We start from the raw sequence: 26344 nt of genomic DNA, 5'->3' as shown, positions 1-26344 counted from the left end.
GCCAGGAGCTTCATCCGGGTCTCCCACATGGGTTCAGGGGCCCAAGGATTTGGGCCATCTTCTGCTGCTTTCCCAGGTGCATTAGTACAGAGCTGGTTTGGAAGCCAGAACTCGAACCAGCACCCACATGGGATGTTGCTGTTGCAGGTGGTGGTTTAACCCACTAGGTCATAGTGCCAGCCCCAATGTGTATTCTAAAAGAAGAATACCATATATAGGAAATTAAATTTGTTGTTAAATGAAATTTGGACTGTTACAAAATTCAACAAAGTTCATCCATTTAACTTCACTTCTCTGTATAGTATGCATCTGAGCCTTGGTAAATGGATATTTATTTTGAAAATAAGTTGATTAAGTTCTGGTGGAGACACAAAACATATGTTGTATCAACTCTTTTTCTTAAAAGATGTATTTTATTTATTTGAAAGAATTACAGAGAGATGCAGAGACAATGAAAGAGAGAGAGAGAGAGAGAGAGGAGAAAGAGAGAAAGAGAGAGGTCTTCTGCTGCTTCCCAGGCACATTAGCAGGGAGCTGCACCGGAAGTGGAGCAGCCAGGACTTGAACCTGTGTCCATATGGAATGCCAGTGCTGCAGGCTGAGGCTTTAGCCTGCCCGTGTAGCAACTCTTAAAGATGATTATACTTTGAAAGTATTTAGAAATGAACACTGAACCACTTATAATACATGTTAGATGTCTATTAAAGTGTTCTACATATTAAAAAGCAAAATGCAGTTCTTTTCCTATATTTGATAAGAATAAAAGATTATAACTTTGGGAGAAATGGAATGAAAAGAGGAGAGAGTATAGAGAAAGCTAAGGGTAGGGGCCGACGCTGTGGCGCAGCTGGTTAAAGCCCTGGCCTGAAGCGCCGGCATCTCATATGGGTGCCAGTTCTAATCCTGGCTGCTCCTCTTCCAATCCAGCTCTTCCTCTGTGGCCTGGGAAAGCAGTGGAAGATGGCCCAAGTTCTTGGGTCCTTGCACCCATGTAGGAGACCCGTAAGAAGCTCTTGGTTCCTGGCTTTGGATCGGCACAGCTCCAGCCGTTGCGACCATATGGGGAGTGAGAAGACCTCTCTCTCTCTCTCTCTCTCTCTGTCTCTGTCTCTGTCTCTACCTCTCTCTATAACTCTATCTTTCAAGTAAATAAAATAAATCTTTTTTTTTTTTTTTGACAGGCAGAGTGGACAGTGAGAGAGGGAGACAGAAAGGTCTTCCTTTTCTGTTGGTTCACCCCCCAATAGCCGCTGCAGCCGGCGCACCGCGCTGATCCAAAGCCAGGAGCCAGGTGCTTCTCCTGGTCTCCCATGCAGGTGCAGGGCCCAAGCACTTCAGCCATCCTCCACTGCCCTCCCGAGCCACAGCAGAGAGCTGGACTAGAAGAGGAGCAACCGGGACAGAATCCGGCGCCCCGACCGGAACTAGAACCTGGTGTGCCGGCGCTGCAGGCGGAGGATTAGCCTAGTGAGCCGCGGCACTGGCCAAATAAAATAAATCTTTAAAAAAAAAAAAGCTAAGGGTAGTAATATTAATTTCTTAGTTCCACAAGCTGGGTGGCTTACAACAACAGAAATCTGTTCTTCAACAGTTCCAGAGGTTAGAAATTGGAAATCAAGGTGTTAGAGGGCTGCGCTCTTTGTGAAGGCTGTAGGTCCCTTGGCTTGTAGATGTCACTCCAACTCTGCCTGCATAATCACCTGGCTCTCTCTGTGCTCCTGTGTCCAAATTCTCCCTTTCTTTAAGGACTGCAGTCATACTAGGTTTAGCCTTCATGCTGCATCATCCTATTGCTAAAAGGCAGAAGGACAAGAGGAGGCAAGAGTGAGAAACGAGAGAGCAAGTAATCCAGTGTGACTTTATCTTAACTTGGTTTACAGCTTCTAGGTGGATGCGAATGTTAGGGTCACACAATTCAACATAGAGGGATCCAAATTCAATTTACATTTTTATATTTAAATTGTATTTAATATAGTTTATATAAAGCAAACAAATAAGTTGCATTTTATGTTAAAATATTTATTTTGGTGAATCGGCATTGTGGCAAAGCAGGTTAAGCCACCACCTGCAATGCCCACATTCCATATGAGTACCTGTTTGAGTTCCAGCTGCTCCACTTCCAATACAGCCTCCTGCTAATGTGCCTGGGAAAGCAGCAAAAGATGGCCCAAGTCCTTGGGCTTCTGTACGCAATGTGGGAGACCTGGATGAAGCTCCTGGCTCCTGGCTTTAGCCTCATCCAGCCCCTGCAGTTGCAGCCATTTGGAGGGTGAACCAGCAGATGTAAGATCTTTCTCCATCTCTAATTCTGCCTTTCAAGTAAATAAATCTATAAAAAATTTACCCTGGGGGCTGGCGTTGTGGCATAGTGGGTTAAGCCACTGCCTGTAACACAGGCATCTCATGTGGGCACAGGTTTGATTCCTGACTGCTCCACTTCCAATCCAGTGCCCTGCTAATGTGCCTGAGAAAGCAGTGGAGAATAAATAATGCAAGTCCTTGGCTCCTACACCCATGTGGAAGACTCAGATGGAGTTCCAGGCTCCTGATTTTGGCCTGGCCCAGCCCTGGCTATTGCAGCCATTTGGAGAGTGAACCGGCAGATCTCTCTCTCTTGCTCTCGCTCTGGCTCTGACTCTGGCTCTCTCTTACCCTCCTTCTCTCTCTACCTGTGTCTTTCAAATAAATAAATACATCTTTAACCACCCCCCTTTTTGCAGTTATATTCACATATATGCTTTCCTGCAGGAGCTTAAGGTATCTAGCAGAGATTCCACTAAAGGAATCACTGGTTATGAAACATCTTATTTGTACAGTTGTGGAGCCAGCAAACTTTTCATGTTACTCTTAGCTGACATTTACAGAACCAAGCTAGAATTTTCTTGAGTGTTTTCACTTTTATTCACTTTAGAATAGTACTTGAAATGTTGTTATTTGTTGTATATCAACAATACCTAACAGTGCCTGAATTAATGAATGTGTGTGTGTGTGTGTGTGTGAAGGGTTATTAGCAGAACTATGATATAAAGAGTTTTCGTTCAGTAAATATATTCTATTTTTAAAAATGTAACCAATGGCATCTTCACACTATTCTACAGTTTTATTGCTTACAGTAGATCATTCCATAGTAATATATAAATTTGTGATTGCATGATATACCATTGGTAAATCATTTATTTAGCTCATCTCTCTTTTCCAATTTTTTATTTGTAATATACATGCAGCATAAAATTTACCCTCTTAACCATTTTAAATATACACATTAGTATTAAGCACCTCACATTACTGTGCAACAAATCTCCAGAACTTTTCATCTTGCGAAAATTAAACTCTGTACAGTTGGTCCTCCATAACTGTGGGTTCAGTATCCGTGGACTCAACCAGTGAAACAGTCAACCAGCATAAATATTCAGAAACAGTTACATTTGTCTGAACATGTACAGATTTTTTTTTGTCATTTCCCTAGCAATACAGAAAAACTATTCACATAGCACTTATATTGTACTCAATATCATAAGTAATCTGAAGATGATTTGAAGTATACGGGAAGTTGTGCATATACAGCATATGCAAATGCTGTACCATTTTATCTAGGGGACTGAGCATCCCTGGATTTTGATATTGAGGGACACGGAGGGACAGCTGCACTCATTAAACAATGAATTCCCCCTTCCCACCTGCTGCCACCAGCCACTCTGCTTCCCGTTTCTGTGGATTGGAGCTGATCCCCCGCTTTAGGTGTTTTCATCTTTGCTCTTGCAAACAAAGCCACAGTAAATCTCCTTACATATGTGTCACTTTGTACACAAGTATGTCTGTAGAATGAATTCCTAGAAATGGGATTGCTGGGGAAAAGGTTTGTGCATTTCTTAATTTTGACATTTATTTTTTTATTTTTTATTTTTTGACATGCAGAGTGGACAGTGAGAGAGAGAGAGACAGAGATAAAGGTCTTCCTTTGCCGTTGGTTCACCCCTCAATGGCTGCTGAGGCCGGCGTGCTGCGGCCGGCACACCACGCTGATCCGAAGCCAGTAGCCAGGTGCCTCCCCTGGTCTCCCATGGGGTGCAGGGCCCAAGGACTTGGGCCATCCTCCACTGCACTCCCGGGCCACAGCACAGAGCTGGCCTGGAAGAGGGGCAACCAGGACAGGATCCAGTGCCCCGACCAGGACTAGAACGCAGTGTGCCTGCGCCGCAGGCAGAGGATTAGCCTATTGAGCCTTGGCGCCAGCCTCATAATTTTGACATTTAATACAAACTGATTTCCAAAAAGATTGTACCAATTTATACTTCACCAGCAAAGTCAAAGCTGTTTGAATATTTTGGGAAAGTTAGCTTGTCAGCTGAACTGAACCGGAAGCTTGGGGAAGACAGGCCGTTCTGAGAAAAGCCGGTGCCACTACAGTTTGCTCTCCCCAGGGTTCTACCTCTGTTCCTTAGCAAGCATTTGGCACCATCCCTGGTTTGTTAAATCTTTCTAAAGAAAAATCTTTTTCATCAACATTGTAAGCTATTTGAGCATTAGTAATAACATCTGGTAGAATGATTAGAATACCTCAATTTGCAAGTAGGTACCACAACTTATATGTTCAGCCCTACTGCAAATTTCCTTCATATAAAATTTTAAGATCTTTAAAATAAATGAATAGAGGTCAGCATTGGGGCACAGCAGATTAAGCTGTCTCTTGGGATTCCAGCTTTCCATATTGCAGTGCTGGTTTGAGTCGTGCTGCTCTGGTTCTAATCCAACTTCCTGCTAATGTGCCTGAGAAGCCAGTGGATGCTGGTTCAAGTACTTGGGCCTGTGCTACCTGAGGGAGACCTGGATGGAGTTCCTGGTTCAGTCTTGGTTGTTGCAGCCATTTGGAGAATGAACCAACAAAAGGAAGATCTCTCCATCTCTTCCCCTCTATCACTCCACCTTTCAAATAAATAAATAAATCTTAAAAAAAAAAAAAAACAACAGTGAATGAATAGATGCCTTGCTCAAGTGGGTTTTAATAGAGAAACAAACAGAATCCTTCTTTGAAACAAACTCTTTTGTAGAGCTGCACTGTATCACAGGGAGCTTCAGTATTTTGGGGTGATGTGAGGGCTGACTGAGAAAAGAGGCAGGCGAGGGGTGGTGAAGCAGGTGGCTCCAGGCCTCCCATCTCTGCTGGATCCAGAACTGTTAAATGCAGCAGGCATGACTCTGTCCTTATAGCAGGGAGTAAGGTAGGGGTAGGGTAAAAGTGAATGCTGCCTGATAGATAGTTCATGCCAGGTATTTAGAACTCTAGCAGCTTCTTTGTAGAATCCTGGTATTTGAAAATGTTGCTCTGTTTTTTTCCTGTGAAATAAATCAATTTAACTAAATAAAGTGAAGTATAATAACATAGAGAGCATTCCTTTCCTAATAGTGTATACACAGGATTTGGTGCAATGACTTTTCATCTGTATATTTTAAATAAGTTTAGCTTCCTTAAAATGAAGATACATAAATATACTTGTAGTGTTTGAGTGTTTTCTTCTACAGAATTGGAAGATCTGAGAACCACCTTCTGGCGATGATCATATAGATAGTTTGCAATCCATTCCCTCAGACTTTTTCCAGTCTCTTAATATAGCATAAGTTGTATTCCTTCTCTAAAAAGATAGAATCATGCTATGGGTAAGATTTTGTGATTTGCTGTGTTTAGTTGGTAATATATCCATTTTGTTATAATTTTCTGATCTATTCCTCTGTTTGTAAACATTTAAGTTGTAATAAATAACATATATGTACATACGTGTGTGTGTTTATGTTTATGAGAAGGGACTTGAAAGAGTTCATGGAGAATTTGCATGATTTTTAAATTTAATTCTCCTTGAAATTTTTGAAGCTCCCTTGTATATCTTTGCCTGTTTGGACTAATGTTTCTTCTGTGAGATAAATGTTAGGAACTAGAACTTCTAGACCAAAGGTATGACATTTATATTTTAATGGATATTTAGAGGCTTTATAAATGTTATATCAACATTCAAGTTTTTATAGGAAATCAACTTTGTTCTAAACTTTCAGAAATATTTTTCTAATAGAAGGTTTCTAATGATGTAAAGATATTTAAAATGACAGCTGTAAAACTTTTTATTCTTACAGTGATGGAATGGGGGGAAGATATTAAAGCAATTTCAAAAGACGAAGCAATGATGTTGGTGAATCATCAGGCGACAGGAGACGTGTGCACACTGATGATGTGTCTCCAGGACAAAGGGCTGGTAAGCTACCCGAGGGCCTGAGGGACTTCCGGGGGAGGCTGCGGAGGAATCACACATGTGGATGAAACGTGTGCACTTTCCTGAAAACTTAGGAAATGCTAAAAAGAAAGATCTACCTATATATTTTTAAAATGTTGTAGATATAGGTAGATGGCTGTATCAGTATATATTTAATTCTAAGTCACTCTAGGAGGGGGATTTAGAGACTTTAAAAATAATACCTGGGGTAATACATCTCAAAACTATTTTGAAAAAGTAACAACTGGTTGAATGAAAAGCTAATATAGTTCAAATTGAGGTGAAGTAGTAGGTTGTCAGTTTCAGAAACGGAAACTCAAGAAGAGGTATTGCTTAAGATGGAAGAGTAGAATTAATTAGTGAATTAGTTATCTTGGTGATCTCTAGCAGAAGGAAGTAAGGTAAGTGTTATTATTTTTTTTTGGTCAGTGTTATTTTAAATTTTATTTACAAAGTAGATTGAAAGAAAAGATATTAGACTTGCTTTATCCAGTCTTGCTATATTTGGGCTGTTGATTTTACATTTCTTGTATTGGTGTGTGTATATATATATATATATATATTTCTTGTATTGGAATATATCAATAGGGATTGGCATTTTGGTATAGTGGGTTTGGCTGCCTCTTGTAATGCTGGCATCCCAGAGTGCTGGTTTGAGTCCCAGCTCTGCTCACAGTCCAGCTCCCTGCTAACGTGCTTGGGAAGGAAGCTAGGGACCCTGTCATCCGTCTGAGTGACCCAGATGGAATTCCTGGCTCCTGGCTTCCACTTGGCCTGGACTGGGCCATTGTGTCCATCTGGGGAGTGAACCAGTGGATGGAAGATATTTCTCTGTCTCTCCCTCTCTCTCTGACACTCTGCCTTTCAAATAAATATTTAAAAAAAAAACCAGTTTTAAAAATAATAAAATATATCAACAAATTGGGTAGATTTAAAAATAAATTAAAAAATAAATTTGGTCTTTATCATTCAAAATTATCACCTTATATTTGCTTTAGTAGCACATATACTAAAATTAGAATGGAACAGTAAAGACTAGCACAGCCCTGTGCAGGAGTGACACAGAAATTTGTAAAGCATTCTGTATTTTTCTTGTTGTTTTTAATTTGAATGTTGCTTATGAGTGTAATCAAATGGCAAAAATAACATCATTTATTTGCACATTTATGTGCATTACTTGGTATGTGTACTGTATTTCCATAAAGTGTTTTAAAAAAAGAGTTGTCATCTTAGAAGTTAAAGAAGTTATGTTCATAGAAAATTAGATAAATAGTATATAAAATTAATGGAGTTAATATTTGGCTTAATAGTAAATGAACAAATCAACAAATGCTGATGTTCATTCAGAGCTTATTAGTCCAAAAGAGTGACTTAAAGAAGTATAGACGTGCACGTAGGAGGCGGAGGAGAGGGTATCACCAGCCATAGTAATTGCAGGAGAGGTCTCTAGTGGGGGGTGATCACCAGGTACCTGATGGATGTGGAAAGCTTTGTGTAGGGGACAGGACATAAACTTGGCCTTGAAGGATAAGTAGAATTTAGTTGGGTAGAGTGTTGGAGCAGGGCCTTCTTTCTGCCTTAGTGAAACCATCCTGGCAGAAACAAGAGCTGAGAGTAAGGCAGGTGTGTTTATTAGCTCCTACAGATTTTGATCACCAGGTCAGGGTAGGGTCAGAAAGTGAGGTGAGATTAAAGGAAAGTATGTTTTGGTTATTGCAGAATCTGTTTTTATTATTTATTTGAAAAGCAAGAAGTATAATCTTGCTAGAATGTGGAATAAATGCAACCCTTTTTATATTCAGAATCTTGAAGTGTTAGAGTAATCATTGTGTAGATGTATTTGCACTTAACGATAATACATATGGCCTGTCGTTTAAATTCATGATATTAAACTTTTGTAAAAACAAGTATCATTTGGCCTTCTGTGAAAGAAAATCTTCCAGTTGGCTAACAGTTTTATTCTTGCTGAATATGATAATTACATTTATAGTGATAATTATTCTGAGGGAATACAGCATCCTTAAGTGGTTTTTGAGTCTCAAGGAATGATTAAATCATCAGTATAAATATGCCTGTTTTCTAACTCCAATTTGGGATGGATATTAACTGTGCTAACCAGAGTATTAGCATGAAATTCATGTGGACAAATGAAAGGCTGGTTAGCTTGCCTTTCTGAAAAAGATCTGAGTTTGTTTGCATTCATTTTCTTATACTAAGTAATTTGTTTTTACTTTCAGGTTAGTTAACACTGAACATTTAATGCTGTGGTACTTCAGTAATTTGAAATCCAAAAGAGTTTTTTTAAATCTCTCATAAAGAAATAATAGAGAAATACAGAGGTTGAGGCATGGTAATCTCTACCTCCTAGTAGAGATTGCCTACTAACTACAGGGCAGAACTAATTTACATTTACAGTACGAAAGTTTATTGGATGAATGAATTACTCCATGGTTCATTCAAAGAAAGGCATTGATAAATTGTAAGCAAGTTTAAAAATACTACCTTCATGGTGATGCAGTTGTAATATAGCTTTTTGAATTCAGGAGACTTGGAGCAACGGTCGGTGTTTCAGTGGGGGCACCATTGGCATTTTTGTAGCACAACACAGTGGGGGCTGTCCTGGGCATTGCTGGATGTTTTGCATACTGGCCAGCCACCCACTGAACAGGTGCACCACTCCCTTGTCACTGTGACAACAGAGATTGTCCTTCCAGATTGACTTACTCATCTAGAGGAGAACCACTGCCCTCATTCTAAGTTCAAACAGAAGTAAAGACTAGAGTCATTGGTTTAAGTCTGTCTAGGTGATGCTTTCGTGGGTGGAAAATCTGTGCTTCCAGATGAAAAGCAATTGATGTAGACCAGTTTCATCTCCTAGAGGTAACTAACAAAGTTCCGAGTGTCTGACCTGTCCAGCACTGATGGTTAATTCAGGCAGTGTGTTTTTACTGACCGTTTTTTTGTTTGTTTGTTTGTTTGTTTGTTTTTTGAGGAATATGAAACAAGGATGAGCTTTTTACTTTTTTTTTTTTTCCCTAAATGGGCTGGCTGATATCTTTTTAATAAGTGTCTGTGAAGTAAGGCATTTTGTCCTTTTATGGCAATAAAGCTAAGAACACTTATTTCTGCAAAAATAACTCTATATTGACTCATGAGAGTTCCTCTAAAATAAATGAGGACAAATCTCAGAATACAGTTCAACTGTCTTCCTGAACTTGGTTTTTTAATGATCATTTGGACATAAGAGGTAAACCCATCATAAATGAAAAATCCCAGAGATGCATAAATCACAGCTATACTTCTTACTAAGCATAAAATTAAGATATTTTTTAAAAGATTATTTATTTAAAAGGCAGAGTTACAGAGAGAGGAGAGACAGGGATCTTCTATCTGCTGGTACACTCCACAAATGGCTGCAGTGGCCAGGGCTGGGCCAGGCCAAAACTAGGAGCCAGGAACTCCATCTGGGTCTCCCAGATCGGGGCAGGGGCCAGTTACTTAGGTCATCTTCCACTGCTCTCCCAGGCACATTAGCAGGGAGCTAGATGGGAAGTGGGGCAGCCAGGACATGAACTGGACCTCAAACAGGATGCTGGTGTCTCAGGTGGTGGCTTAGCTTGCTGTGCCACAGTTTGAGTCCACTTATGTTTGCTTGCTTGTTTGTTTGTTTGTTGACAGGCAGAGTGAGAGAGAGAGAGAGAGAGACAGAGAGAAAGGTCTTCCTTCCGTTGGTTCACCCCTCAAATGGCCACTACGGCCAGTGCTGCGCCGATCCGAAGCCAGGAGCCAGGTGCTTTCCTCGTGGTCTCCCATGCAGGTGCAGGGTCCCAAGCACTTGGGCCATCCTCCCCTGCCTTCCTGGGCCACAGCAGAGAGCTGGACTGGAAGAGGGGCAACTGGGACTAGAAACCGGGGTGCCGGCACCGCAGGCGGAGGATTAGCCTAGTGAGCGGCGCCAGCCCACTTATGTTTGTTTATTCTCGGGTCACTTTTCAACAAATTCCATTTGATATAAATCTCATTTTATTTGAACAAAGTAATCATCATTGCAAAGCAAAACAATACTGAAAAGTGAGATGCTGGTGATTATTTTTTACTCTATTAATTGACTTGGAGACTGAATTGTTCACTAGGCACATACCTTATTTTTTAAAGTAATTTAATTCAGTAAAGCTGATGGAATAGGGGTAACTGAGAAATTAAGGCAGAAGCTGTAATATTATATTATCTGGCTTTCGTAAAAGTAGCGGCTGGCGCCGCGGCTCAATAGGCTAATCCTCTGCCTTGCGGCGCCAGCACACTGGGTTCTAGTCCCGGTCTGGGCGCCGGATTCTGTCCCGGTTGCCCCTCTTCCAGGCCAGCTCTCTGCTGTGGCCTGGGAGTGCAGTGGAGGATGGCCCAAGTGCTTGGGCCCAGCACCCGCATGGGAGACCAGGATAAGTACCTGGCTCCTGCCATCGGATCAGCGCGATGCACAGGCCGCAGCGCGCCGGCCGTGGCAGCCATTGGAGGGTGAACCAACAGCAAAGGAAGACCTTTCTCTCTCTCTCTCTCTCTCACTGTCCACTCTGCCTGTCAAAAAAAAAAAAAAAAAAAGTAGCACATAAGTATTGAATTTTTTCCTTATATATAAAGTCACATAATTTGGTGCTTAGAGATGATGTTTACATTTGTTAATCTCGTGAGAAGGGGCCAGCACCGTGACGCAGTAGGTTAACCCTCTGCCTGCAGTGCCCATATTCCATATGGGCTCAGTTCTAGTCCCGGCTGCTCCTCTTCTAATTCAGCTCTCTGCTGTGGCCTGGGAAAACAGTAGAAGATGGCCCAAGTGCTTGGGCCCCTGCACCCACATGGGAGACCAGGAAGAAGCTCCTGGCTCCTGGCTTCGGATCGGCACAGCACTGTCCAATTTAAGAAGTTCATTGCGGCCATTTGGAGAGTAAACCAATGGATGGAAGACCTTTCTCTGTCTCTCCCTCTCACTGCCTGTAACTCTACCTCTCAAATAAATAAATAAATAAAATCTTTTAAAAAAAATCCCGTGAGAAACTACAGGAGCATGGGTTACATGCTTGATTGAGGTTGTAGCTTTTACTTTATTTAAGGTTTATAACAAGGAATGCTGTTTCCTCAGCAGGAAAGAACAATTAACCAATTCGTTAATTTCCTGCTTAAACTTATTGTTAGTTTTAAAATTTGCTTGAAATGAAGTCTACTCTCAGTATTTTTTTTTTTTTTTTGGACAGGCAGAGTGGACAGTGAGAGAGACAGAGTGAAAGGTCTTCCTTTGCCGTTGGTTCTCCTTCCAATGGCCGCTGCAGCCTGTGCACTACGGCCGGCGTGCTGTGGCCAGCACACCACACTGATCTGAAGCCAGGAGCCAGGTGCTTCTCCTGGTCTCCCATGCGGGTGCAGGGCCCAAGTACTTGGGCCATCCTCCACTACACTCCCTGGCCACAGCAGAGAGCTGGCCTGGAAGAGGGGCAACCAGGACAGAATCCAGCGCCCCGACCGGGACTAGAACCCAGTGTGCCGGCGCCGCAGGCGGAGGATTAGCCCAGTAAGCTGCGGCGCCGGCCTCAGTATGGGTATTAATGCTTATCAGCAATGGATGTATTTTTGTATTTAAGGACTAGCATTATAAATATTTTTATGCTGGCAAAGAATCTTTCCTGATAAACTCACAAATATGCTTTATAGCATAACAGAATGTATAAATCATTCTATTAGATTATTTTTAAAAAATACTCTTTATTTTGGACATAAACTTTTTACATTTTAGCCATTAAGGTACACTCACATTTCACAAAGCTTTAGTGCTTATTAATTAAACAATAGCCCTTATTTGATAGCCTTAACAGTTTTTTGATTGATTGGAAATGTCTTTTTATAAGTTATATGTAAGAAATACCACACCTCGTTTAGGACAGAGCAAATTTGAAATCATTAAGTCCAATTTAAGAAGTTCATTAAAAAGATAAGTTAATTCAGCTTCAGTTATTGTACAGATGACTTGGGATTATAAGACTTGTAATCAAGACCTGTAATTTTTCATATGGATTCCATTAGTAATTGTGCTGTTTTTGTAAGAAAGGTATTAGTGTTAAGAAGTTTAGGTTAAATAAGATTATGCTTGGATGAATTTATTTAAAACTTGAAGACTTGGCTGTGGTCAGGTTTCTTTTATATAACATTTAATTATCTCCTGCTTTTAAATATTTTAGGTTGTTGCTCAAATGATGTGGTTGATGGATCATATTTTTAAGTACACAAACTTTGGAATTGTTTCTCTAATTCACGGAGACTTCTTTATAAGACAGGTAAGTGCTAAGCATTTTTTCCCACAGTGGTAGCCTAGTCAACCAATTCTTGATTATTAAATGATGCATAAAAAAACCAATCATAGTAAGTAGATCCAGTTCCTATGTCTCAGGGAGTGCGTCCTCTGTATTTTTGTTCCAGAAACATTTATTTTAACCTGAATTTAAGTATGCATAAATATTAAAGCACTTTTCATGCGCATATTCTATCTCTGCTCTCCTCCCCTCTGGAGGGTACAGTTGAATTCAGTAAACATTTATCAAGCACCTGCCGCATTCCCTGCTCTTCAACTCTTAGCTATTCACATATTGGACAAATTATGTAAATGCTCGTAGTGTCCTTGTTTTTCAAATAAGAATAATAGATAGTATTCCCTTGAGACGATTCTTTTAAATGAAGCAATACATGTAAAACCCTCCAACAGTGCCTACTACCCTCATTATTATTTTATCATGACTATCCCTCTCATCTATATTATCACTTTTATTTATTTATTTACTTATTTATTTTGAAAGATTTATTTTTTTATTTGAAAGAGTTACAGAGAGAGGTAGAGCCAGAGAGAGAGGTCTTCCATCTGCTGGTTTTCTCCCCACATCACCGCAATGGCTAGAGCTGAGCTGATCTGAAACCAGGAACCAGGATTTTCTTCCTGGTCTCCTTTGCTGTGGATTCATTCTGAAAGGAGGAGCGTGGTGGGGGCAAGAGGTGCGGAGTCACCACACAGACCCCGGGAGTCGGGTGAAAGCGGGCCAGAGGCGAGCAGCCGGCAGACTCGTTTATTTCAGCTGGTACAGCTGCTTAAATAGCCAGGGCAGCCAATCCGGTCAAGGGGCAGTTTATGCCCTAACCAATCACACAGCCTGTTGCCAGGCAGGCTCCATTGCCAGGTGGGTTTCAAAGCCATTCCTGAGTAACTGACGCTCACTTGCCAGTGACCATCTTGGCATGGCCTTCTCATCCCACCACATTTCCCCTTTTTGTTTATTTTTGAACAACGGGAGGCATGATTCTTGGCCATACCATTGTTGACCCCATTTCCATGTGGTCTCCTTACGCGGCTGTGCCTGTCTTAGGTTGTCCCCCAGGGGATCTTACCCATCATTGACTAACCAGCGCTGAAAACGGGAGACCACAGGAGTGCTTGCTCAGATGGGGGTAGGAATGAGGAACAATGGTAATCAGGAATGGCATGACCGCACACAGGCTGTGGGCCATTTGAGTGGCTGACCAGAGCTAGTGGAGTATAAAACAGTAACGGATGTGGCTATGGGCAGTTTCGCCGGAGGTGTCCTATTTCCTGACGTTCCCCAACAAACTGGACGGTCATTAGACTTCCTTGTGTTCAGTTTGTTAATGGCTGCAGTTAGGGCCTGTATGGGTGTATCAGCAGGGTTTACCTCCTTTGTGGCTACTATCCATTTAGAGATGTCTTCATTACGGACTGGGGCGATTGCAGCTTTTGCCTCTTTGGTAGCACCTTCCCAAGCTAATTGTTTGACCAGATTGTCTTGATCAGGGCCAAGCGGTAATCTTTTCTCTACTGCCTCCAAGACTCTGGCAAGGAAATTGGGGAACCATTCGCCTGGGCCTTCAACTAGGTTTCTAAAGAGCTGACTATAATTAGGATTTATATTTTTTAAGGCTCTAAGTGCCAAATTTCTGACCTGATCAAAATAGACAACTACTCCAATGCGGGCCTGTTCATGAGGATAGATGTAGGTGCCATGGCTTTTAAGCATATCAAAGGTTACTGCTATTCCATAGACAGCATTATTCCTTGCCATAGTTTCAGCCTCTTCCTCATGGGAGGCTTTCCATTGTTAAGAACTGTGGTCTCGACAAACATGCTTTGAGCAGTGTAACCCAGTCAAAATGAGTTTGAAGGTTCACTGCCCATTGTGTGAGCACCTGTCCAAAGTCGGGAGAGTCAGGGTCTGACTCTTGAAAAGCCTTTTTTAGCATAGTAAGGTCATTTGAGTCAGGATCTTCTTCCATGTCTCCCATATGGGTGCAGGGGCCCAAGGACTTGGGCCTTCTTCTACTGCTTTTCCAGACCATAGCAGAGAACTGGATCAGAAGTGAAGCAGCTGGGACTGAAACTGGCGCCATATGGGATTCTGACGCTGCAGGCTGGGGCTTTAACCTGCTGCGCCACAGCACCGGCCCCTATTTTTTATTTATAAGGTCTTGTTGTATGGTGTAAAAGACATCTAAATTACCAGTAGGGAAATTATCAAGTAAGTATAACCATAAAAGGAAGTATTTTGGGAATTCACTGTGAATCCAGAGAAACTTTAGAGAAGATAATATTCAGCATAAATTTTAAAGAATGGATATAGACTTGATGGATGAAGGTGAATTGAGAAAGGGTCCCTAGTGTTAGGAAATGTTCAGCAGAGAGAAAAGATTGATAACCTCTTAACAGGTCAGCACTGCATTGGAGTGTGTCCCTGATATGCTACTAATATCACACATTGTCCCCAAAGTATGTAACTGACATGGATATATAAAAATTTTTTTGTTTGTTTTCTTTAAGATTTTATTTATTTGAAATTCAGAATCACAGAGAGAGGAAGAGAGGTCTTCAATCTGCTGGTTCACTCTCCAAATGGCTGCAGCAGCCAGGACTGGGCCAGCTTGAAGCCCAGAACCAGGAGCTTCTTCCCAGTCTTCCACATGGATGGCAGGGCCCATGCACTTGATCCATCTTCCTCTGCTTTCCCAGACACATTAGCGGGAGCTGGATCAGAAGTGGAGCAGCTGGGACTCAAACTGGTGCCCACATGGGATGCTGGCATCACAGGTGGTGACTTTACCCACTACACTGAAACGCCAGCCCTAGATGTGTATAAGTTTTTAGGTGTGGTAATGCCACACTTATTAGGTATTGTATATTTAGGAACTTTACCTGGATTGTATAGATTGTGTAGTGCTTTGCAAATAATAAGTAGTTAGTAACCAAAAATCTAATTAAGCCTTTTCTAAAAGAGCCACAGATTGAGAGTTGGTGCTGTGGTATAGTAGGCTAAGCCTCTGCCTGTGGAGCCAGAATTCCATATGGGCGCCAATTTGTGTCCTGGCTGCTCCTCTTCCAATCAAACTCTCTGCTGTGGCCTGGGAAAGCAGTAGAAGATGGCCCAAGTCTTTGGGCCCCAGCATCCAAGTGGGAGACTCAGAAGAAGCTCCTGGCTCCTGGCTTTGGATCTACTCAGCTCCAGCCAGCGCAGCCATTTGGGGAGAGAACCAGCAGATGGAAGACCTTTCTCCCTGTCTCTCCTGCTCTCTGTCTGTAATTCTGCCTCTCAAATAAATAATAAAGATAAAATATTTTTAAAAATGCAAAGTATATGAACAGAAATTTTAAAAAAAGAACCTCAGGTTCAGAAAGAAGCTTCTTCTAAGCTCTGTAAAAGTAGGTGTCACAAAACACATGGACTTCACTCTAGACAGTTTTATGTACACAACATGGTTTTTTTTCTCACATGCTGTGCAGTTTTCTAGTTTCTTCTAGAAACACCCTTGGTTCTTCTGAACAGAGAGACAGAGGAATTGTGGATGGGAGCTTTAGAAAGAAGTGACAATGGAGATTGACCACAAGTGATAAGACGGTGGTCAGAAGCACCTAACTGAGAGCCTGGCCAGGTATCTCAGAGAGGGCAGCGGAACTAGGAGGCTTGGTAGTCCAGGGGAATCCAGTGGAGCCCTAGCTGAGCCCCTTGCCGCAGGGGAGTCTGGGGCAGCCATTGGATTTATAGAGCAGTGCAACAGCTGATCCTAAAGACGGTCCTCAGGCATCGAGAAGAGGCTGACTTCCATGTTCTTTAAGGGAATGAAAGTTGAAAATTCCATACTCTAAAATATTTTCCTTGTTGTTAAAGTAAATGTAAATGAATGTATTAATGTGAAGTTTTGTGTACTTAAAGACTGCATTCCAGAGTAGTTGGGAGATTTGCAAATTCATTTCTAAAGGGAACATTTTTCCCTGATAGGTTAGTAATAAGAATCTATAATGTAGGGGTTGTGAAGGGAAAAGTATTAATGTTTAAAAGAAACTCTTGGTTAATCCTCCGTGTGGTGCCGGCATCCCATATAGGCGCCGGGTTCTAGTCCCGGTTGCTCCTCTTCCAGTCCAGCTCTCTGCTGTGGCCCGGGAAGGCAGTGGAGAATGGCCAAAGTGCTTGGGCCCTGCACCCGCATGGGAGACCAGGAAGAAGCTCCTGGCGTGTGGCTTCGAATCGGTGCAGCGCTGGCCGTGGCGGCCATTTAGGGAGTGAACCAATGGAAGGAAGACCTTTTTCTCTGTCTCTCTCTCTCACTGTCTATAACTCTACCTGTTAAATAAGTAAATAAATAAATCCCTTGAGATTTTGTTACTAGACAAAATCACCAAGAAGAGTAAAAATATGTTACTTAATAGTTTCCTTAACCGCAATCAGTCCAGTTCAGCTAATAACCTCGCTTTGCATTGGGAACACACCTCCTCTAAAGACTGAGCATGCTAATTATTTCTAGTCATTCCTGTGATTTGGTTGACTGGAAATTATAAGCAAATTGATCACACAGAAAGGAAGAGCTTTAGTGTTTGGTTACAGGTTTGGAGTCTTCCTATACCTTTCTCTGGGTTCCTCTTTGCAGCCTTCAAGCCGTCCTCTTTCCTCTCTTCGCTTCCAGCTAAGATCCAGGCCCATCAGAACGTTAACTGTACCTTCACACTGTTTCCTGAATGTACCCACTACTCATGAATACCCTAGATGGTTGAATCTCACCAGATGCCCTTGTGTGCACTGTGGCACTAGTCTCCTAACTTAGCTTCTGTGATCTTTTTGTCAAAGGAACCAGCAGATTTTTTTCAAATGAAATTAAAGCTATGACGCTTCCTGGTTCAGAACAATCCACAGCTCCTGACCTGGGCCCAGGGTCCTTCTTATTTGGTCTCTGTTCCCCTCTGCAATTCCATCTCCTACCACTGAGTCCCTGCTTCATCAGACTTCAGCCAGGCTGGCCTTGGTGTGCTGCTCTTGGAACATGCCCAGCTGTGCCCACCTCAGGGCCTTGTGGCGTTTGGAATGTTCTGTGTCTCGCCTGCACGTGGCTTATTCCCTCACACATGTCACCTCCTCAAGGCAGCTCTCCCTCTCGTCCTTCTTGACCCTCCTGTTCTCGTGTTCTTTTCTCCTCACACGTCACCAGTTGAACTTACACTACACAATCACCGACTTCCCCGCGGAGAGTGGGAGGTCCACGCAAGTCTCCGTTTACTCCTCTAACTCTAGAGTCTAGGGCAGTGCTTGGCAAATTGTAGGCACTCAGTAAATCGATTTCCAGGGGCAATCAGAACAATCTGTTTTTCCTTCAGAAAAATGGTTTACTCATATGAGCGCTAATAACCTCTCGTTTTTTTCCACTGTGGTAAAAACAATAAATAAGTAGAGGGTTTGGGGAAGGGAAGATCACTTTTCTGTTTTATGGTTGGGTTTTGACTGAGAACCTGTTATTCCTATTTAATCTCATGGCACTGTGATTTCAGGTGCACCTGTACTCACTCTGTGTGTGTGTGTGTGTGTGTGTGTGTGTGCCTTCTAGGGGAGATCTTATCGGGACCAGCAGCTGCTGCTTCTCAAGAAGCACCTGGAAAGTAATTACAGGAGCAGAGATCGAAAATGGATCGTGTTGTTTCCAGAAGGGGGCTTCCTCAGGAAGAGGCGAGAAACCAGCCAGGCGTTTGCCAGGAAGAACAACTTGCCGTTTCTTACACATGTCACTCTGCCACGGTTTGGTGCAACGAAAATTATTTTGAGTGCACTTGTAGCACGACAGGAAAATGGAAGTCCAGCAGGAGGAGATGCTAAAGAATTAGGTGTGGTGGCTTTTAGCATTTTTTATGTTTTTGGAATTAAAGGAGTTTCAGAAGATGTCATTTAAAAATATATGTATAGTTTTTGTTCAGTAGAAGTAGTACTCAGGGAGAATGTGAAACTGATAACATGTTTCTATTTATAAATGTAGTTTATGCTTACAATAATCTATTCAAGTGAAACAACAATGCTTAAAGATAGAGGAGTCTTTCCCCTGCCCTACCCAGCCCCACCCCAGGCCACTCTCACTGCAGCAGGAAGCATTCTGTAAATGCATATCTATGAAACTGTATCTGCATTGTCAATTCCTAGAACTAGAATTGCCAGGCTAAAAGATACCGATACAGAAACGACTTGTTTGAAAAACTATTCCTAGATATGTAAATATGAGCAGTAATGATTTGTCATTCTTCATTTATTAACTATAGAAAGTTTTCTTGCTTGATTTTAATACTGAGAATGAGTTTAATACAGTTTTAACAGTAAGTACTAAGAACCTTCAAGTGTTAATAAATGACTGTTATTCTACTGCAAATAATACTTATCAAAAGGAAATAATCTGAAATATAAACAAAGAAATTTATCACAGCATTATTTATGATAGCAAAAAATTTGGAAATAGCCAGGAGGGAGAATGGATAAGTAACTATGTACTACCTGTACAATGGAAAACAACACAGACCTTACAGATGGTGTTTATGGAGTTTTTATTGGCTTGGAAGAATGCTTGTGCTATAATGTGAGTGGGGGGAATATGACAACTCGTGTGACAGTAATATTAGCTCAGGTCTATAACCAGTAGGCTGTAGCAAGTGCATGGAAGAATACCAGAATGTGAGCACTGATCATTTCTCTTGAGTTGTCACATTATGGATTATATCCCCCCATTTCTCTACACTTTTCTGGATTTTCCAAATTTTAATATCATAAGTATGGATTGCTTTTATGGCCAGGAGAAAGTTACCCTTAACTTGGAGATAATCTGGTAAATTGTGAAGTTTTGCAATAGATATTTGTGCCACCAGCATGGAGACTGTTTTGAGCAAGTTGATCTCAGATACTACTGCTGTGAAAGTTTGGTGATAGGGTATAAATTTAAAGATGAAAGAAACTTACTAAGCCTATTTCCTTGGTAGCATTTTGTTATTTCTTTTACTGTTTTTTAAGTAAAGCAAAGATTGAAATGATTGAATCAGAAATACAAGGGATCTTCAAAATGTTCATGGAAAATGTGTATTCTGAAAAAGCTATGCAGGAATTTCAAAAATTTCCTTGTACCCTGACATCTTTTCATTCCATTTCCATGAACTTCCTGAAGTACCCACATTTGTGTTTTTAAATAGTGATAAGGACCAGCCACAAAAATAATGCCCATGAGACTGCACTTTTTCCTTTCATTTGTTGTTTTTTTTTTTCAAGCAGCTGCATGGCAGTCAGCTCTTTTAATCATTCATCATCTATTAAAAAGACAAATTGAAAGTCTTTTAATAGAAAGTGGAAGTTCAGAATAGCTTCACTAGTGGAGAGATACTGTGGCAATGTCAGCCAAGCCGAAGCTTGAAGACCAAGGTCTTCCAGAAAGGATTCATTACACTCAGAAAGACTCCTGTTTTCAAATAGTGCCCTCCCCCGGCCCCCAGCGTCAGGCCCTGTGGTACTCTAGTTGGTACAGGAAGGGCAGGTGTCAGATAGATTGAATGATATTGAGGAAACGTGGCCTTTTCTTTTAGCGAGAAACCATTTGTTTATAACCAAAGCAAAATAGTGTATGATTTATCCTACTTTAATTAAAATGTTATATTCTAGCTATTTAGGAAAAACCAGAAGTGTACTGGAAAACTAATTTTATCTGTATATTACTGTTTTCTTCTCTGTGTTTTGGTATTTTACATTTTATTTTCTATAGTTTCCATATTCTCTGACATTTTAGTTCCTGTAAACACAAACCCTGACTTTGTTTAAATGTCTGAGCCATACACATGTATCAGTGTAAGTTCTGTCTAATGAACTTTGAAAAGGTTAAGAGTGTTAAAGTATTTATTGTATGATTTAGCAGATATTAAATGGAATTCTAATGACTCCCCTCATCATTGCATTATAAAAAGTTTCAAACATAGATACATGTTGAAGTTATTTTACAGTGGATATCAGTGAACTGACTAACTAGTTTCTATAATTAACATTTTACTATATTTTCATTATCACATCTGTCTCCATCTTTCTGTCCATCCATTAGTCCTTCTTGGGATTTTTTTAATGCATATCAAAATAATATACTAGGCCGGCGCCGCGGCTCACTAGGCTAATCCTCCGCCTTGCGGCACCGGCACACCGGGTTCTAGTCCCAGTCGGGGCGCCGGATTCTGTCCCGGTTGCCCCTCTTCGAGGCCAACTCTCTGCTATGGCCTGGGAGTGCGGAGTGTGAACCAACGGCAAAGGAAGACCTTTCTGTCTCTCTCTCTCACTGTCCACTCTGCCTGTCAAAAAATATATATATATATATATATATATATACACACATACTATACCCCTAAACATTTCAGCATGTGTATCACTGGCAGCTTTTAAAATGTGTTTCTTTACATAAACTCTGTTACTTTGGCAATATTTTTTTTTAAAGATTTATTTATTTTACTTGAAAGAGTTACCCAGAGAAAGGAGAGGCAGAGAAAGAGAGATGTCTTCCATCCGCTGGTTCAATCCCCAGTAGGCCGCAACAGCTGGAGCTGCGCCGATCTGAAGTCAGGAGCCAGGAGCTTCCTCCAGGTCTCCCACACGGGTGCAGGGGCCCAAGGACTTGGGCCATCTTCTGCAGCTTTCCCAGGCCATAGCAGAGAGCTGAATCAGAAGTGGAGCAGGCAGGACTTGAACTGGGGCCCATATGGGATGCAGGCACTGCAGGCGGCAGCATTACCCGCTACGCCACAGCGCCGGCCCCAGCAATATATTATTTAAATATTAATTTCTTTCTCTCTCTCCTTCTCTCTCTCGCTCTTTTTTTTTTCTTCATTTTATTTGAAAGGCAGAGACAGAGACAGAGACAGATCTGCTGGTTCACTCCCCAAATCCAACAGCGAAGGCTGGGCCAAACTGAAACCAGGGGCCCAGAACTCTGTCCAGGTCTCCCATGTGGGTGGCCAGGACCCAAGTACTTGAGCCATCACCAGCTGCATCCCAGGTGCACACAAGTGGGAAGCTAGAATCAGGATCAGAGCCAGGACTTAACCCTCGTGTAGAGTGAGAACATCTCAAGCCTGATCCCTTTATTTACTTTTGTTCTACAATTTTTTTCCTTTCAGAATGTTGTTCTAAGATGTTTAACGAATTTAAGGGCAATTTTCAATTATTTGTATACAAACATAATATATCACTGATTCCTAATGTGCATTTTGATTTATGATTTATGAAGCAGAGTGGTTATACTTTAAAATCTGACTATTAGCATTCTTTGGAGGATTTCTCTCTCAGTTCTTGGTCGACTTTGTGTTCGATTCTGGGAATGAAAACGGTTCAGGGCAGCAGTTTGGGGGAGTGGTTAAGATACTCCTTGAGACATCTCTTTCCCATATCAGAGCCTGGGTTCAAGTCTGGCTGTCTTTTTTTTTTTTTTTTTTTTTTTTTGACAGGCACAGTGAGAGAGACAGAGAGAAAGGTCTTCCTTTGCCGTTGGTTCACCCTCCAATGGCCGCCACGGCTGGCGCACCGTGCTGATCCGAAGTCAGGAGCCAGGTGCTTCTCCTGGTCTCGCATGGGGTGCAGGGCCCAAGCACTTGGGCCATCCTCCACTGCCCTCCCAGGCCACAGCAGAGAGCTGGCCTGGAAGAGGGGCAACCGGGACAGAATCCGGCGCCCCGACCAGGACTAGAACCCGGTGTGCCGGCACCACAAGGAGGAGGATTAGCCTAGTGAGCTGCGGTGCCGGCCTTAGGCTGTCTTCTGATTCCAGCTTCTTGCTAATGCGTACACTGAGCCACAGCAGGTGTTAATTTAAGTACTTGAATCCCCATCCCTACTGGCCACACAGGAGATCTGGATTGAGTTACTGGCTCCTGGCTTCAGCCTGGTCCAGCCCTGGCTGTTAAAAGCATTTGAGGAGTGAATCAGCTGTGGGGAGATCTTTCTCTGTTTTTCTCTCTCTGCCTTTCAGCTAAATAAAAAAAAAAAAATATTTTTAAAGTTTAAAAACACTGTTGAAGGCCGGTGTCGTGGCTCAATAGGCTAATCCTCCGCCTTGCGGCACCAGCACACCGGGTTCTAGTCCCGGTCAGGGTGCCGGATTCTGTCCCAGTTGCCCCTCTTGCAGGCCAGCTCTCTGCTGTGGCCAGGGAGTGCAGTGGAGGATGGCCCAAGTCCTTGGGCCTTGCACCCGTATGGGAGACCAGGAAAAGCACCTGGCTCCTGGCTTCTGATCAGCGTGATGTGCAGGCCACAGCGCGCCAGCCGTGGCGGCCATTGGAGGGTGAACCAACAGCAAAAGGAAGACCTTTCTCTCTCTCTCTCTCTCTCTCTCACTGTCCACTCTGCCTGTCAAAAAAAAAAAAAAAAAAAAAAAAAACACTGTACAAAGGACCATCTAAACAGAACTTCCCCATCCCCTGTCCACAGCAGTTAAGCTGCCTGTTGTAACTCCCAAGTGGCAGGCAGGGTTATTGCTTTATTTGTATGTAACTCTTGCTAAAATTGGAGGAGGTTTTTTTGGCCTCCTTTTAAACAAGAGGACAGTAATGTATGTGAAACATGCTTAATGTTATTTCCGTGTTCCAATATTTATTAATATCTCCCAAGAATCACAAATCTTTGTGTTTGTCTTACAATACATTTAGTGAATGGTTTTATTTTGAAGTCTGATTTTCATTTTTGTGATGTAATACTTTAGCTTCTAGCCTTTTCATAGGTCAATTTTTATTGGCGTGATGAAATATAAATTATACTTTTATAGTGCTAATTGTATTGAGTACTTGAATGGTTAATGTTTCACTAAATTATAGTGCTATTTTATTTGTTAATTTGTTCTGAAGAAGTTTATATTATATCATAATAACACTTAATTTCATCTTAAATGTGTTATAGAGCATTAGCAACAAAGTTCATCCTCTTTTTTAATGCGAACGTATATCAATATGCTTGAGTAATCTATACTATGTTTTTTACTGCAGGTTACTTAAAAATTGACCCAATTTTAGGTCACTTTTTTCTTTGTTCTCAGAGAGCAAATCCAAAGGCCTCCAATGGATAATAGATACAACTATAGCTTATCCCAAAGCTGAGCCTATAGACATTCAAACCTGGATCCTTGGATACAGGAAGCCAACAGTCACACATGTACATTACAGGTAAGAATTCTATTTTAGTACTTAGTTATATCCAACAGTCTTTCCTCCAGATGTGTGAATATTTTAATATTTCATTTTTAATCAGACAGTGAACATGTTTGGCTCAAAAGTCATTCTTATGCTGTATTTTTGAAGTTATTTTCACTGAATGATAAATATCTTAAAAATGACTTTCTAGAGGCCCTATTATTATCCCATTGCCAGCTTAAAGGATAAACACATATTCACTTGGGCTAAGAAGGTATGTATTAATAGAAATAGAATTTGTGTTGAAGTATGATTTTCTCAGTGATTAAATTGATAATTTAGACATGACTTCAATTTTAAAATTTTTAGTATTTTAATATGCTTATGTTATTTGTGTAAATAACAACAATTACATTTATTGAATATTCTATGCTAACATCTTGAGGTTTTTTTAGTATAGATTTTTGGGGCAGGAGTTTCATGTAAATGTGTTGAAGTATTTATATTAAATCATGGTGCTGATAAATCCTGTATAGACTTGATCACTTTCTAGGCCATTTAGCTTTACTCTGTTTGCTCATCCATGACCACACCCCATGGCGGCTAAACTTATAGACCCCAGAAGACCAGAATTTCGCAAATCAAGAGGAGAAATACTCAAATTATATACCTACTGATGGTAGATAGGTAGTGTATTTTCTTATGTGAAAATCATAAGATTTTTACAAATATGAATGTAGAGTTGGAAAAATATAAAACAAAATTTGAAGCTGAAAGTTAAATATTATAGTTTGGGCTTTTGCTGTGTAAGGGATGATTATAAAATTAATTGATTCTAATGTGTGACTGCCAAATTCTAAAGCTCATGTTAAGGTAAGAATATGGTTCTTGATGACTGTTGTGACTCCATCCACATGTGTTACCTATTTTACTTAAGTTATTGAGCACTTACTATGCATAAGGTGATGTGATAGGTCCATGAAGAATTTCTTTAGGAAAAGTTTTATTTCTGTATATGTGAAATATACCTAGCTTTCAGTAAGTTTCGTAATTGTAATTTTTTTTTTTTTTGACAGGCAGAGTGGATAGTGAGAGAGAGAGACAGAGAGAAAGGTCTTCCTTTGCCGTTGGTTCACCCTCCAATGGCCGCCGCGGCCGGCGCGCTGCGGCCGGCGCACCGCGCTGATCCGATGGCAGGAGCCAGGAGCCAGGTGCTTTTCCTGGTCTCCCATGGGGTGCAGGGCCCAAGCACCTGGGCCATCCTCCACTGCACTCCCTGGCCACAGCAGAGGGCTGGCCTGGAAGAGGGGCAACCGGGACAGAATCCGGCGCCCCAACCGGGACTAGAACCCGGTGTGCCGGCGCCGCTAGGCGGAGGATTAGCCTAGTGAGCCGCGGCGCCGGCCTCGTAATTGTAATTTATAAATGAGGGTCAGTGTTAATGCCCAAGCTTAGGATACATGACAGTATGGCTGTATGTGTTGGATTCAGGTAGATTGTATCTGCACTGGATTTATATAGATCTTCCTAGAAGATCCTACCAAAAGATCCTACCAAAAGAGACAAGGATGAAAACATTCTACTATATAGACGTTCAATTATAGTTGACCCTGCTTTTCTTTTTTTAAACAATAAATAGAAGAAGTTTTAGTTTAAAGCTAATTTAAAAAGATGATTAGGATCATAAGACAATTGAAAGATTGGTCCATTTTTAGCAAAACAATATTAACAAGAGCAAGTATAAGGCTCTTAAATTCACTTGAAGCAGCCATTCTTAACCTGAGGGTTTATGGATGGACCTCAGAGAATTTTTTTAACCAAATCTCTCTGCAGAATTTTGTGTGTTTCTACAGAGAAACATAGCTTTCAATTCTTTCTCCAGATTATCCATGACCTAAAAAGAGATTAAAGACTCTGACTTAAAGATCAAAACCAAATAATAAGAGAAGATGTGGAATGGTTCATTTGATAAAGAAAGAGATGAGGGTACTTCAAAAAGGTCATTGAAAAGTGGAATTAAGAGAGAAGTTTAGGGGCCGGGGCTGTGGTACTGCAGATTAAGCCAACCCTTGCAACTCCAGCATTCCATATGGGTGCCCCTTTGAGTCCTGGATGATCCACTTCCAATCCAGCAGAGGGGCAAGTTAATACCACTGTTTGTTTTTTCAGGAGTATGGTGTATGAGATTCAGAAAGTAGCTCTTCCATTTTATTCAGACTTTCCCTGAAGCCACATAAAGTATTGCATGTGCTTTAATTTCTCCATTTTAAAATAAATAAAATAGTAGTGAAAGGTTATCAAATGAAGTATGATAAGTAAATGCTAGAAAACTAGTGCTCCTTCAAAGGTGGTACTTTTAGCTTAATCCAAAGCAGCTGTCCACATCTGTAGAGTACATCTTGGCACTACTGATAACCTCTAAATGTGCCCTGGGTGTCTGGCTCACTATGTCTCGTGCTGGTCCTTACCCTCAGAATCCACTGGAGAAACAAGGCAGTTGGCATTAGTCGGTGTTTAGACCGTTAAAAATGGTCTTTTACTTTATATATGAATTTCTGTAATATGTTTCTTCTCTCTTATAAATTGAAGTTAAAGCTACCAAGCA

The 26344-nt window shown here is 41.4% G+C and overlaps 1 protein-coding gene and 1 non-coding gene across 7 annotated transcripts in view; both read left to right on the top strand.

Moving 5' to 3' along the window:
• Window positions 1-26344, top strand: part of LPGAT1 (lysophosphatidylglycerol acyltransferase 1) — a 92976-nt gene that overhangs the window by 33152 nt on the left and 33480 nt on the right. For all 6 annotated transcript variants that reach the window (XM_070055253.2, XM_051820552.3, XM_051820547.3 and 3 more), the window contains 4 exons: window positions 6124-6242; window positions 12485-12580; window positions 18168-18441; window positions 23646-23772. In XM_070055253.2, the coding sequence (XP_069911354.2) occupies window positions 6124-6242; window positions 12485-12580; window positions 18168-18441; window positions 23646-23772 (616 nt within the window). The remainder of the gene's footprint in view (window positions 1-6123; window positions 6243-12484; window positions 12581-18167; window positions 18442-23645; window positions 23773-26344) is intronic.
• LOC127483618 (U6 spliceosomal RNA) lies at window positions 7250-7351 on the top strand. Its single transcript, XR_007910057.3, has one exon. It is a non-coding gene; the product is annotated as a U6 spliceosomal RNA (small nuclear RNA).

This window comes from Oryctolagus cuniculus, chromosome 13 (assembly GCF_051225735.1).
Source record: "Oryctolagus cuniculus isolate XC-2025 breed Fujian yellow rabbit chromosome 13, ASM5122573v1, whole genome shotgun sequence".
NCBI classification, from domain to species: Eukaryota; Metazoa; Chordata; class Mammalia; order Lagomorpha; family Leporidae; genus Oryctolagus; species Oryctolagus cuniculus.
The sequence above is the reverse complement of the archived record's forward strand: the minus strand, read 5'-3'. Positions and strand labels throughout refer to the sequence as shown.